At 35.7% G+C, this 14,892-nt stretch overlaps 1 protein-coding gene across 1 annotated transcript in view; it reads left to right on the top strand.

The window, feature by feature from the left end:
* Window positions 1-14,892, top strand: part of LOC142337957 (dynein axonemal heavy chain 5-like) — a 428,573-nt gene that overhangs the window by 190,439 nt on the left and 223,242 nt on the right. The window contains exons 18-21 of the mRNA XM_075387590.1: window positions 10,269-10,372; window positions 10,798-10,996; window positions 13,038-13,166; window positions 14,044-14,237. Coding sequence (XP_075243705.1) covers window positions 10,269-10,372; window positions 10,798-10,996; window positions 13,038-13,166; window positions 14,044-14,237 — 626 coding nt within the window. The remainder of the gene's footprint in view (window positions 1-10,268; window positions 10,373-10,797; window positions 10,997-13,037; window positions 13,167-14,043; window positions 14,238-14,892) is intronic.

The following is a 14,892-nucleotide window of genomic DNA, read 5'->3' as shown; positions in this document are numbered from 1 at the left end:
ACTTGCATTATTTTTGGACGAAACAACTCAGAGTTAATGAATATTGTTACTCTGGTAAACATTTTCAATTGTTACGGAAGCATACTTTCAATGTTCCCTACGAACGAAAAACGTAAAAACTGTTTTCTCGCAGCGTGTAAAATTTGGGACCGAAATGTCGATTTGGACGAAATTGATCAAAAGTTTCCTCACGGAGGAAGAATTGGATATGGAAACTCTCTTTTGGACTTTTTCTTAGCTAGATCAAAAATTTTTCGTCTACATGCAATTTTACATGATTCTGCTGGAGCTGTGAAAACAACAACAGACGAAGGACCAGGTTATTGTTACATGCTGCCGCAATTACCCAGCTCCTGTCTTCTAGGTCATATAACTGGATTATTCTTTTGTCTCTACATTAAAGTTTGTCATCCTCATATTTTTAAAATACTAGATTGTTAATCATTTGTCAATTATCTCAGCTAAAAAGAGGATGACTCTCGTTGTGTTTGATATTGAGTGCTTGGAGGGAACAGTTGTCAAGGAGCTGGGAATTTTCAAGGACGGAATTGTGTTAGGATATACATTCCTCCCACCGAATGACTACAAGCCAACATTTCAAGCAAAGTGGAACACAAAGAATTTACATGGAATAAACTGGAATAATGGAAAAGTTGATTGCTCAGATCTTCCAACCATAATTCATCAACATTGTTCTCCTACAACCGAATACTTTGCCAAAGGATTGGAGAAATGTAAAATCCTATCCAATTATTTGTGTAAGGATGTGGAAAATTTGGACGATTTTGGATGTCCAAAAGCCTCTAAGTTGATTTCCAACGAAGATACAATCTGGGAATGTAGTAACTACCCCTACCGACACAAGAAAACATTGCACTGTGCAGAGAAGAAAGCTTATGCTTATGGAACTTGGGTTCTTAATTTTTTTGACAAAATTTAATATTTGTAAAAATTTTTATATACTTTGATTGTAATGTATCATATTGTCTTTTAATTAATTTTTAAAATCATTTTTTTCGCCTACAAAACATAGAAAAGTTGCTTCAAAAATGAGAAAGTTGAACAAATTTTGTCCTAGCGTTACACAGTTATTCTTCATTTCAATTCTGTCGTTTTTCTTAATTTTGAATTTATTCTCCTTTTTTATGCTTTCTGTTATTAATTCCTGTGAAGAGACAGTGTTTTGGCTGTCGCTGTTGTTTGTTTCTTTTTTATGTTTAGAAGCTTATCTCATTTTATTATTTATTTACATCACAATTCAGTTGAAACATTTTCTCTATCGTCTCAATGATTACGTTTAAATGACTGAGCATACAGATAAAGGATTAAATTTGGGTAATTTTGTCTTTGATGATAATAATCAGGAACGACAATCATGGAAATGTTTTGGACAGACTTGTAATAGGTCTCTAGTCGTTTTTCTGTCCCAATTTTTTGTTATACTCGTAATTCTGGTCTGTTGTATAGTACGAATAACATTGGCTACAACGTGTGAAGAAACAACAGTTTGGATTGCAATCCTTTCTAGTACAGTTGGTTATATTTTACCTTCACCAAAATTATGAACAAGATAATTTCCACAAAAGAACGAATTTTTATTTCATTGGTTGGTCCAAGCGGATCTGGGAAATCTCATCTTATACATGAATGGTTAACAATTGGAACTTTTCAACCAGAGTTCGACAAAATTTACTACTTCTATCAACATTATCAATCTCTTTATGGTTTAATGTCTAAAGATGTTAAAAATATTGAGTTCATAGAAGGAGTTGACTTTGAGTTTATTCAAAACCTCCCAAATAACGGAACAAAGTATCTGTTAATTTTTGACGACTCTTGTGAGGAGATTTCCAGCTCTAAAGATTTCGTTAAAATTGCAACACCTGGAAGACATAAAGGACTCAGCACAATATACATCAAACACAATTTATTTCATCAGAGTAGATTAGGAAGAGATATAGAGTTACAAAATACTCATATCGTCTTGTTCAAATCTCCTAGAGATGTACTGCAAATAAACACTCTGAGCCAACAGTTGGGATTAGGTTCACAATTAAAAGATTGGTATACCAAAGCAACTTCTATTCCTTATGGTCATTTACTTATTGATTTAACTCCCAAAACAGTCGACTCTCTTCGATTTTGTACAAATAGTGGATCGATTCCTTCAATTTTTTTCCTTCCACAACATAAACAGCAGACCACATTTTTGAGTGATGAGCACACAACATCTCTCTACTCTGACAACGTTCCAAAGTTATTCCCGGAACTTCAAAAGAACTTACCTAAAAAATTGTCCGAAAGAATTTATTCAGTTCCTAAACGAGTGCATCGTAAACATGCTCAGAGGAGAACTGCAAGATATTCAAAAACGAGACGTAAAAAAGTATCAAGACGAAATTCATCAGCTTATTCTAAAAAGAACTGGAATAAATAAAAGGAGAGCAATTTTAAGTTCAAGGAAAGGAATAGAACTTATATCAATTCTAACTCCGTCTATCATTAACCGTCTTTCTTGAAATGGAACAGTTTGTTTTGATTCCTCAACAGCTTTACGAACAAAAATTCAAATTACATGTGTATAAATTGGACGAGAGTGAGGAAAAAGTTAACTTCGTTCCACAAAATTTAGATTCTCTTCACAAGGACATCACCACTAACACAAAATCATTCAAAAACGAGTCAGTTGTAGATCAAATACTCAAATGTCCTCGAATCAAGCTGTCCCTCAGTGACTCCATTTTACTGGATGGAAGAGATACAAATGTAGCATTTACCGATTTTATTTACGCATTGAAGAGAAAAAATATTGCATTTCCTGATATATATTACACAATACTTGATGCTACAGGGATAAGTCCGAGCAAAATTGTAAACAAGGATGCCAAAAGCAAAGACAGAGGGAGTTGGATCCCTTTCAAAATCTGAAAAAGCGAAACTTCAACGATTATACAAAGAAGGAAAAGCTGCATTTGGATCGGTTAGAAATCTTCAAAAAGCGAGCGGTTTATCAAGAGGCAAGGTTATTTCCTTTCTCCACACTAAAAATTCCTATACAAAATACCGTCAAGCAAATCGACATTTTAGACGATTACCTGCATTTGCAAAGCGGATAAATGAAATTTGGTGTCTTGATTTAGCTTTTATGGACAAATTGTCAGAGTTTAATAACGGAGTAAAGTATCTATTAATCTGCGTTGATGTATTTTCTCGTTTTGTCCGTGTTCAACCAATGAAATCAAAGTATTCTACAGATGCTGTAGCAGCTTTCAAAAAAATGCTACGAAAAAACAACATCCCACAAAAAGTATGGGTTGATCAAGGAACAGAGTTTGGTGGCGAATTTCGGAAATTTTGTGGAGAAAAGAAAATTAAAATTTATTCAACGAGAAGTGAAACAAAAGCTGCCGTAGCTGAGAGAGCTATCAGATCTTTGAAAAACATTATTTATCGCTTCATGGAAGAAAACGGGCATAAGTACCTTGTAAAAATGGTATCTTTCCTAAATACAATGAATAGTAGAGTAAATAGATCTACAGGTAAAGCTCCAAAAGAGGTAAAAAACAAAGACTTTTTATCAATTTTTTACAAAAATCCGATCAGACAATACAAAAAACCTCGGTTTAAAGTAGGGGATAAAGTACGAATTTCGAAATACGATATTCCTTTTAGAAAAGGATACAAGTCACAGTTCACGAGTGAAATCTTTGAAATTGTTAAGATTGCTACGTACAAACCTCCAACATACAACCTCAAGGGAGAGCAGGGTGATGAAATACTAGGAAAATTTTATGAACAAGAGCTCTCAAAGTGTATCATTTAGTGATGAACTCTTTTACGGTAGAGCTGGTTTCCAACGCATCCTTTGATTGTTATCCAAATAATACATTGAGTTCTTTTACCAATTTCCTTCCCGAACAGATTAACCTTGAAGGAGAATGGGAGGTGGCAATAACCGAACTATCAAATCCATCTTTGTACCAGAATATTACAGATGGAAAATTTTTCTATCTAGATGCTGCAACTCCAGATACAAAACCTTCCGATTATTATACAATTGATGCAGGACTATATCCATCAATATCTGATATTGTGAACGAAATGAACAAACAAATTCAGGAAAGAGAAAAGTATGAGAAAACCCCAATCAAATTAAAAGTCAACAGAATTACACAGAGAATATCCCTAAGCCTTCCTAATGAAAACTCGTTACTAGTTATCTTCAGTACTGATCTCTGTCACGTATTTGGGTGTGAGGAAGCTGTTTACGGAATGGGTGTTTTTATGAGTGGTGCTGGACCACATTTTCCTAAATTTCCCTATGATATTGTTCGAATTCATACTCTCATGATATACAGTGATATTGTTGAATACAATATTGTAGGTGATACAAAAGCCGCGCTTTTGAGATGTATTCCGTTTATTTCTAAAATTAAGAATGGAGACATAATATCTACTGGACAATATATGAATTATCAAAACTTCCCAAATCTTCAATTTAAAAAAATTCTTAAAAATTCTTTCCACAGCATTAAACTTGAGCTCCGCGACTCATACGGTGAAAAAGTTCCCTTCAATTCAGTAGGTGTAACAAGAGCTGTATTGATGTTCAGAAGAGCTTCAGACAATCATTTTTAAAATTAAGTTTACAAAAAATGGTTGCAGACAGTGATTTACCGTATTTTCGTGGTTATTCAAGACAAAGGGGAAGAGGATTTGGAGCTTTAGCACAAACAATTGGGAGAACTGCAATTCCTTTTTTGAGACGATATGTTGTACCAGCAGCTAAAAGAGTTGGTGCTGACTTGATTGAATTAGCTGCGCCAGAAATCGGAAATGTATTAGCTGGAAGGAAAAAGTTCAAATCTGCAGCCACAGATGTTGGAAAGAAAACTTTACGTAAACAACTAGGAGGAGGAAAACCTAGAAAACGACGTATTATTCGAAAACGCTCGCCAAAAATCAGTCGACGTCGTCGAACTAGGAGGGATATTTTTACCAAACTAAAATGAATACCAGATCAACAAATGACAGTAATTTCCGTTATGGACACTTTACAAATTCTTGCTTGGAGATTTTTGACAAAATTCCGGTTTTGGAACCAATTGAATCATCCCATATTCAAGAAGTTTATCCCAGCACTTCATTGGATGAAAGCAGCATTGAATTTGAATTTGAAACAGATAGAAGTATTTATCTCGATATGACAGATATTCATTTACAAATTAAAGTTGGATTACAAAAGGGAAGATTATTTGACGATTTCATGAAAAAAGAGGAGCATGGAAAACCAGATATGGGTATGACTTTCACTGATGATGATTTACAATATTTGACTCATGTCAACAACTTGTTACACTCTCTTTTCTCCAACTGCGAAGTGTATTTGAACAATCAACAAGTGTACAACTCTAACGGACTCTATGGCCACAAAGCTCTGATATCCAATGAATTCAATGCTTCTACAATGAATAATGAAGGAATTTTGGCTTGTCATGGATACGAATTTGAGAAAGATACTAGTGATTATGAAAAAAGTCCGTTCATAGATAGGGAAGAAGAGCTTTTGTTGAAAGATGGGGTTACCTTATATGGTAAACTTGCAATCGACTTATTTCAATGTGAAAAATTATTACTTCCAAATACAAAAGTTAGACTCAAATTGATTCGAGCGAGACCAAATTTTTACATGATTTCCTACAATCCACATGTTTCCCTTAGAGTTCTTGACTGTTCACTTTTTACGAGACGTGTTGTCGTTAATGAGGTCTATCACCAGACAATCAAGTATCAACTAACACATCAACCAGCTTGCTATAATTTTATGGAGACAATTGCGCGAACATTTATTATTCCTTCTGGACAAAATCAATTTATTCAGGAAAATGTTTTCAATAATGCCCCAATCAGACGAATTGCAATAGCAATGAACACTAATTCAGCATTCACCGGACATTTTCAAGAAAATCCTTTTCATTATCGAAAGTTTGGACTGCGGGAGCTGAGAATTGTTCGAGGGGGGAGAGCTGTTGTCTCAATTGATACAACCAACAATTGTAGAGCTTATGTTACAACAATGAAGGCAATGAACTTCAACGAAGAAATTCCTGCGTTACCGAATGATTTCTTCACAGATCATTATGTGCTTGTATTCGATCTCACATCACTTCAAGATGCTGGTGAAAATGTTCATTATCCTGAACTCAGTGGGGAAAGTCTTCGTTTAGAAATGTTCTTTGAACGTCCGCTAACCAATGTTACCGAGTTAATTGTTCTCGGAGAACGAATCTCAACAGTTAAAATTGATCAGTTTGGAACAGTTGCTAAGAATGTCTGAAGAACTCTGCATTAATCAAGATTTTTTAATTTTCTTCTCAATTTTTTATGGTTTTTATATTATTGCCTTCTGCGTTGGAACATTTGTTGGATATGTACTTTCATCGCCCAGTTGCAACCCTTTCCACACTATAATATCAAGATAGGGAATGGATGAAAATTGGGGTAGACCTACTCCAAACTTATATGTATACCTTATTTGTGCAGTATTCCTGGGACTTTTAATCATCATTATTATCTTTCATCCCGATGTCACAGGTAATAGTGAAGACAGAGTAAGTAAATCTACAGGAGATCTGATACGTAAAATTCCCCAATCTAAAGATTGTTGCTTTATTGAAAAGAACGAATCATTTCAACTTGATTGTAATGTGAGAAATCCCTGTTCAAACGGAGCTTGCGGATTGAAACAGAAGATTATTTGTCATGGATAATCAATCTCTTCAACAAATTATTGAACGCATTCCTGAGCTAAAATTCAAATACATTGGATCGTTTCCAGCAGATTTCATTCCAAAGTTACCCAAATTCAGCTTTGCAATCATTAACACTGCTTCGAGTAAAGAAGTCGGTGAACATTGGATATTGATTGCTCGACTCAACAGAAGTTACTATTATGCGGATTCTCTGGCTCGATCAGTAGCACATTACAAATTTTTAGGTAAAAAGTACCAAAAAATAATACATCGACCACTTCAGAAGATGCAAAATTTGTGTGGATTCTACGCAATTTTTGCAGCATTTCAACTATTTAAGTTTTTCCAAACCAACTTGAACAATATTCATGATGTACACGTGTTAAATTTTATAAGTAACTATATGTAGTAGTGTTCATTGTGGTATTTAGTAAGCTGAAGTTAATAAAGTCGATAGTATATGTTTCTCGTAACTGTTTCTCGTGGGCTTTCTAAACTTTTTTTATCGAACTTTATTAACCACTCGGCTAAGTGTACCTTAATGTTCATTGAAAATTATACAATTTATTGTAAATGATTGAGTAATTTTGTATTTTGATGCTCATAATTTGTACTGTGTCTGTCATTTTATACTATTTTAATTCATTTTTTTCTTTTATTTAACATCTTTTTTCAAATAATGTACAAAAAATAATGCATATATGCATGTAATTAGCAAGATGGCGCAGTGGGAGCGCGCTGGGCCCATAACCCAGAGGACGGTAGATCAAAACTACCTCTTGCTATCTTGACTTTTTCCAATTAATGAGCGCGCAAAAGACATTTGTTACACAATTGATTCAAACAATTAGGGGAACAATCTTTGCAATTGACCTAAAATTTGTAAACAAAAATTCAACATGTCACATAATTACCCCTCAGATAACTAGGGTAATTGAAAACCCCCACCAATTAATTTCACAATTTAATAACATAAAATTTGTAAACAAAATTCAACCTGTCACATAATTACCCCTCACATAATTACAGCAATTAATTACCCACGCCAATTCTATTGTTCTCACGTAATCACTTAATAACTACACAAACATTGATATTTTCCCCTCAAAATTTCAGCCTATCAGGAGCGTCTCCGAACCTACCCCCCACATTTGCACCGACTATACTACTAGAAAATGTACATGCACAAATACATACACAAAACCTATACCCTATCTTAATACATGGCGGCACCTAATCAATACATGTCCGCGGCTATAACTAATCTCAATACATGTCGGCGGCTATTACTAATCTTAATACATGTCGGCGGCTATTACTAATCTTAATACATGTCGGCGGCTATTACTAATCTTAATACATGTCGGCGGCTATTACTAATCTTAATACATGTCGGCGGCTATTACTAATCTTAATACATGTCGGCGGCTATTACTAATCTTAATACATGTCGGCGCATAATCTTAATACATGTCGCCGGCTATAACTAATCTTAATACATGGCCGCTATACCCTATCTTAATACATTAACGCCGCTATACCTAATCTTAATACATGCTAATTCATTCCCTATCTTAATACGTTAGGGAGGTCCCAAATCCCGGAAAATACGCTATACCCTATCTTAATACTAATACATGGGGGACCTCACCCCCCCCCCCGGGAGTGTAGCTCACTATATTACTACTTATATATATATATATATATATATTTATATTTATATATATATATATATATATATATATATATATATATATATATATATATATACAGAACAGTATTTCATGGTGGCGCAAGATAAGAAAGTTTACTATAGTGTTTTGACTGACCAAATTCTCACCTATTGAATTTTTAGAATTCCCTGTTAATGCCCTTTGAATCGTTTTCGGAAAGAAAATAAGAAACCCCCCCCCCCCTCACTTAATGTTAGGTGGGAAATAGACCCCACGGAAATAAACTCCACTTGACTTTTAACGAGCTGAGCATTTAGCCCGTTAGGTCATCCCTCGCGGGTCATGGCCATGCCTTAGCCGCCTGTGGGACTTGATATGAAACTATCACAACCGAACAAATTATCACGACCAAAGTTTTAATTCAAAATGGGGGTTTGTTTCCGTGGGGTTTATTTCCTATCTATCATTATGTGGGTTTTTCCGTGGGTTTTTTAACTATTTAAAATTATAAATTATGTGGGTTTTCTCCTTGGGGATTTATTTCCGTGGGATTTAATTCCTATCTAACATTTATTACGTCTCCAATCCCACAAATTAAGCATGGTCCGCGTTCGCGAAAATGGGTGACCACATTTTGTCACTACTTACCGCGTAGAAGAAAATTAGTTAAATTTTGGACAGCAGTGACTGTAGGATTGCGGGCAATCCTTACAAAATTCTGTCTCTGATCTCGGAAAAATCACGTTCTTATGTCATCAACGTTCACCGTTTGTGTGCAGGGGTATCGTCAGCACTTCACTTTAATCTATAAATTATATTCAAAACTTTGACGGATTAATTTTATTATGACCCATCAGTTCATTTTGATAGAAAGTCTTAAATATACTCAACCCTTTCTCTTTTAATCAGTTTCAGAAGCCTTGACGCATTAAATGAATAATTAATTATCCGTCACTTTAAATTCAACCCACTCAAAGCTTTGACGGATTAAAACTATTCACCGCACTTTGATAAGAGTACCCCTCACCGCACTTTGATAAGAATAACCAATTATTTCCCACTTTCTCTCCTTGAATCAGTTTTATAAGCATTGCGCGAAAAGTAGTTACATTAGCGCGAATGGTAGTGACATAAATTTCCGGACAATAGTGACTCAAATCTGTCAAAATTTCTCGCTTGTAATCAAAATGCGCAATCGCGGATATGAGTGGCGAATATTCTTATTTTTGAGCAAATTTGAACTAGTTTCCCTTACTGAACAGTTGTCCGCGAAACCCTATAAAGCCTAAATATAAAGCATGGGCGAGTGAACAATGCTGGCTATTGCAAGCAAATTTGCTTGCTCAAAATGTAGGATTGGGGACGTAATTTTATGTGGGTTTTTTTGTGGGGGTTTATTTCCTATCTGACATTATGTGGTTTTTTTCCGATTGGGTTTATTTCTCATCTAAAAATGTGGGTTTTTTCCGTGGGGGTTTATTTTCTATCTAACATTATGTGTTTTTTCCGTGGAGGTTTATTTCCTTGACTCTCATCAAATTTGAATAATTTTTATAATGTTAACATCAAATAACCCTCGATCTACATACAAGGTTTTTGCACACAATTTTTTGTAACGTGTCACTGGCAAACTAATTTTTCATAAAACTGGTTTTTGTCAGCCTACGCTGAGAAACGTCACTCATGATCAGACACTCTTAGACAGTAATGAGATATGATCGAGCAATAACTTGTTCATGATCACTTTGACTAGTGCCCTCGACCGTTTAATAAATTGCTGATAACTTTTAGATAACACTGAAATTCAGTTGCTTGTTTTTTGAAGTTTTTGTTTGTGAAACAGGCTTTCTCCAAGACTGTCCAATCAAAATTGGCCAAAAAGAAGAAAGAATATCAACAACAGTTGGAAGACGAGGCCCTCGAACTCATCACACAGTTTGAACACAAGTTAGTTGAAAATTGAAGACTTAAAATTATGATATAGGCGATATTTTGACAAATTTTGACAAACAATCAATTTGACATGAGCTCACGCTCACTTTACCCAAAAAATCTTTAACAGGCGTTCAACAGATATCAGAATTGAAGTTTTCGGCTTTCGATGGAACCAACTTAAAAAAAATCTGACCATATTGGGAATTACGGAATTGAATAAAAATTTCAAAAGTAGCGAAAAAGCAACGTGTTATATTAGACCCTTAAAAGTAGACAGATAAATTTTCAATTTTTTATAGCTGCATATTTGCGCAATAAGAGGCAAGGGGGTCGGGGGATTTGGGAGGGAGGTGGGGGTGAGGAGTTTCAAAATGCACAGATAATTTTTGAGCAATGGTGCCGTGTCATAAGAATTATCCTGTATTTTTCCTCGACAGACACGTCGAAGCTTTGGTGAAGTTGATCAAAATGTCTCTGGACCATATCAAGAAGCGACTGACCTCCCACTCGACATCCGGGGGATATGGATCCTTGAATGTCTCTGCCGGAATGTCCTCTTCCTCTCCCTCATCCGGGCTATTTTCTGGACAACAGGGGGCTGCATATGGCCAGAAACCATTCTTCAGGAGCGATGTGGTAAGTTTTTATTAAGAAGGGCTCAAGATAACTGTTCCCAGGTCTAGGTACAGACTTATGAAAAGACAATGCTCGACCCAAATGTACTATGAAAATACCGTACTCGACTCATCTGAGCTATAAAAAGATTTTAGCTGGACTTTAAGACATTCTGGAATTTAGCTCGACTCAAGATTATTCGCAAAAGACTTTAGCTGGACCCAAAACTTTACAAAAGAATTTAGCTCGACCCAAAATTTTGGCTAGACTTAAGCTCGACTCAGATTATTTGCAAAAGACTTTAGCTGGACCCAAAACTTTACAAAAGAATTTAGCTCGACCCAAAATTTTGGCTAGACTTAAGCTCGAATGTTTGCAAACAAAGTCGAGTTAAAGTCTTTTCATGGGTCCATCATTGGTCTTTTCATAAGTCTGCTATTTTGCCATTAATTTTGTTCGTGCAATATTGCATATAACGTAGTCAGCGTGTATGCTACTTCAATTCTTACAATTCAGAAGAGCCACTAATCCATCAAAAACCTGCTTTGCTTTTAAAAAAAGATAGTTCATAATTTTGGAAGGGAAACAAACTGAAGAAAGCCAAAATTTTGTCATGGCTAATGGGATTAGGACCAATACACTTAAGCTAGATCTTTGCATTGAATCACATAATGTGGTAATATACTCGAGCTGCCATAACTCTTTATCTTAAGATTTGACGACAATCTTAATGCTTTTGGCAGTTTTACAACTGTTTCTAAAGTTGGACTGCTCTGGTGCAAAGCTATTTAGTCTTGCTCCGGCGCTGGTTCTGTGTGTACAGAAGCTGAAGAAAATGAAAAATGCGTGTTTTGAAAAATAACAGACTTATGAAAAGACTAATGGTGGACCCATGAAAAGACCTTAGCTGGACTTTCTTCGTTATGAAAAAACTTAAGCTCGACCCATGAAAAGATATTAGCTCGACTTTAACTAGGAATCTTGACCGTGTAATTATAGTCAATATTGACCGTGTAATTATAGTCAATATTGGCCACCTACTAGACTTATAAAGTCTTTTCATAAGTCGAGGCCTAGGCCTGGGTTATCTTGGAACCCAAGTCAAATTTTGAAGAACATCGTCTTGCAAGAGAGTTTTCAGATAGGTGTTTGTTTGCCTGGAGCTGAAAAACTTTCACAAAATGTTGCTTTGTTGTTCAATCTTTCTTCAATCTTTGCAAGATTTGCGAACATTATTCAAAAAAACAAAAAAAAACGCTATGATTTAACCCAAATTTTGTATTATAGAGGAAAAATCTCAACTTGCATAAGATCTACCCAAGAATATGAAAGACTTCTCGGATGATTGTTGAGCCCTGTAGTGGTCTTCAGAGATTCTTGTCTGTATCTGCTTTTGAGTAGAAAAATTCACAGTTCAGAAATATCAGAAATAGTTCACAGTTCACGCCGGTCAAACAGTCTATATATGGCCTACAAAAAGAGACATGAAATTAGAACTAAATAAAGTTCTTTAGTACTTAGAAGCTTCAATAGTTGCTATATTTTTTTGTTGAAGGGGAATGTCCATTTTTGTGTGAAAATATTTTTTTCTCCAACCTACAGAGTTGAAAAAGGTGAAAATTGCACAACTGCCGCAATAGGCACTTGGAAACGAACCGGATCGGTTCAACAGCTTCCTGGTGGCGTCTATTTTGTCTCATAAATCATAAATCTGTACTTTGTAATCATTAATTGTAACATTTTATCGACTCTACAAACAATTTAATATTATTAAAAGGCTCAGATGACTATTTAACTCTTGTTATGGTTACGAGATACAAGAAAAACTCTTACGAGATCTCGGAAGCAAAATGACCGTCGCTTCAAATACTGAACTAAGTTGCTTGGAACTTCAATTGCGGTTATATTTTCCGATCGGAGAACTCTGGTGAAATTGCGATCAAAATCTGTTCCAATTCCGGTCATTTTTTGCATATTTTTGGTCTATTTCTCGACATAGGTAATTTTGATTATATTGGCCGAAATCCGAGATTGATTTAGATGAATGTCTGTTTCTGTATAGGTTCTGCAGATTCCCTCGATCATGATGATGCCTACACTTGAGGATGTGCAGAGCAGTGTGAACAGTTCTGTACAGACTATTCTCAGTGTATGCAAGGGAGTGCCACAGTGGTCCAAGGCCAGGAAAACAGTAAGAATACTTCACTCTAACATCACTACAGATTTTTCCAAGTTTCATTCACAACTAATCTAATCAGAAACGAACATGTTAATTGTGGAGCTGAATTGCAGTTTCATGCATATATGAAGCAAAAAAAAACGATAAGCGATGTTGAATTAATTATCGTCGGTTTCGGAGGAAAAAAAAACCACCGGAATAAACCCCCAACAACTTTTAATTAGGAAAAAACCCAAAGAAAAATACCCCCACGGAGTTAAACCCCCAAATGAAGCATTTGGCCATGCCTCGCGGGCCATGGTAATGCCTTAGCGGCCCGTGGGATTTGACATGAAACTATCACAACCGAAGAAAAGAACTAAAATTCAAAATTTAATATGGCGGTGTTTAGTTCCGCAGGTGTTTATTTCCTGTTAGAATGAGGGGGGGGGGGGGATTTCCGTGGGGCTTTTTTCCTAGACCCAATTGTCCTAAATATGTGCTAGACAGAATTTTTTTCATACTATAAGTAATTTTTTTCTCATTGCTCGAGAAAAGGAGGCCAAAATGTTTCATAAAAAAATTCTAAATGTCAAATTTTTCTGATAGTCATTGGTTACACAGCCATGAATTATACCACGGATTTGTAAAATTTAATAGTTGAATTTAATTGGACTGAATCTGCAAAAAAAATTAAGCGTTTTTATTGTCCGTATCAGTGTGAAAACGTCCAAAAGTCTGGACACGAGTCTCGGCCTGAGCTTTTCTGCGTTCCGTTTTTTCGGTCTAGGCAATACGATTTTCGGTTTTAAGAATCCGTTTATAAAGAAGGGGCGTAATTTAAGAGAAGTGTACCAACTTTGATTTTGAAAAAAAGTAAAGGAAAATAGTAGGCGATTGTTGCGTTTAGCCAAAGCAGCAAGAACAAGAACGCATAGCCACTGCCCAGGCAGGGGGTAAAACTACAGTGGGCGAAGGGGGAGGGGCTGCAACTGGGGAGAACAACGAGGACGACATTATGTCCTCTAAAGCCATGGGAGGCAGGTTGTCTCGCAAGAACAGCACTGCTAGTCAACACAGTCACGCTAGCAACGAAAATATGAGGTCAGTTAAACTTAAATTGTCTTCAAGTTTTCTTCACTAAATTTTGCAAACTTTTGATAATAAAACCAATTATAATTACTGGTGCTATTGGCTGAATTCTAGCCTCACTGAAGTTGGTGAAGGCGAGGGAGGGGGGGGGGGATGGGGGTTGCTATGTTGCTATAATTGGAAGCGTTTCTAAATGTATTTTCAAAGTAATGGGAAATGTTTCAGCTAAACGAACAAACGAAAAATTTGAAGTGTCTTAGAAAATCCAACTCAGAATCTCTTGCATTGACTACTGTTTGCGACAGCAGCATGAGCAGAACTGCTTTTCAAAAATGAAATAATGAAATTTCTTGAACTGCTGAAATTAATAACTTGAAATTGACGAAGCCGTTCCGAGAAGAATCTTTGAATGTTATTATGTTTCTGATTTTTCAGGAAGTAAGTACCGCGAAATTCGCTGCAAATGAGGCATGCAATTAAAGTACATGAAATAATGAAACTTGACACTGCTTGCAAACAAAACTGACCTTATTCTCTTGCTTGATTTATTTGAACTGCTCTTATCCTATCAGTTGGCCTAAAAAGTAGCTGGGGTAAACATTCCTTGAATTCATACAAGGATAAAAAAAATCATAGAGATCATTTCGTATTCCCTAGTACGATCCCC

Source organism: Convolutriloba macropyga, chromosome 4 (assembly GCF_964194025.1).
Source record: "Convolutriloba macropyga chromosome 4, txConMacr16.3, whole genome shotgun sequence".
NCBI classification, from domain to species: Eukaryota; Metazoa; Xenacoelomorpha; order Acoela; family Convolutidae; genus Convolutriloba; species Convolutriloba macropyga.
Note: the sequence above shows the minus strand (reverse complement) of the source record. Positions and strands in the feature narration are given on the sequence as shown.